Below are 794 nucleotides of genomic sequence, written 5' to 3' on the forward strand. Positions count from 1 at the left end.
GGAGCCTGCCCTGGCCGCGCCGGGTCCCTCCAGCGCAACCGGCGTCGGCTGCAGAGGTTGCAAGCCCGGGTTTTCAGCCCTTTCGGCCCGGAGAGCTCTGTGAAGAAATGTGGAAAATGCTGCCGTGGGCCGGTCTGAGGCGTTGTTTGATTTTTTTTTTTTTTTTTTAAATTCAAACGCTTGATAATCAGGGGCCATCCGATCGACTGCCGCGGAACATGTCGTGCACCAGACCCCTCGCAAACCAGCTCAGGACGAAGGGCCAGGAAAAGGCACAGCAGAAATTCTGTGAAACAGACTTTACCTGGTCAAGGTGTAAAGCGAACTCCACCCCGAGTCAGTATGACCAAGGGAGGTGTGGATCTCATTGGTCTGTCTTCAGCAGATAAATGGCAAAATTCGGTTACCCGCATCGTCCTACGAGCTATTAAAAAAGAACGCCCACGGGAGTTAAGTGCAAAAGTCCCTGCATTCAGGCCTTTAAGAGATTTATCCCTCTGCACTTTCAGGTATCTTTGCACCTCTTTGGGGAGGCTTGTATCGCAAGAGAAACTTTTCCTGAATATGTTTTATACAAAGAGTGCATAAGAAACAGTAAGTATTCACCGGTAAGACCCAAGTGTTCAAAATTTGGATTTTAATTTTGTGGCTTTGCCCAGCGTTATCCATTAAAAACTCCTATGTCAATCTTGATTAATTTGATTTCTCAATCTTACATTTTACCTTAATACTCAGATTCACTAAAGCACAGTATACTGTAAGTTTAAAAAACAAAAACCCCAAATCCAAACAAA

The 794-nt window shown here is 45.6% G+C and overlaps 1 protein-coding gene across 1 annotated transcript in view; it reads right to left on the reverse strand.

Moving 5' to 3' along the window:
• GPATCH1 (G-patch domain containing 1) overlaps positions 1-413 on the reverse strand; it is a 15,986-nt gene extending 15,573 nt beyond the window's left edge. The window contains 1 exon segment of the mRNA XM_035891536.1: positions 408-413. Within this exon segment, the coding sequence (XP_035747429.1) occupies positions 408-413 (6 nt within the window).
• Positions 414-794: the final 381 nt, after the last annotated feature.

This window comes from Egretta garzetta, unplaced genomic scaffold (genome assembly GCF_000687185.1).
Source record: "Egretta garzetta isolate BGI_Z169 unplaced genomic scaffold, ASM68718v1 scaffold23, whole genome shotgun sequence".
Lineage (NCBI taxonomy): Eukaryota > Metazoa > Chordata > Aves > Pelecaniformes > Ardeidae > Egretta > Egretta garzetta.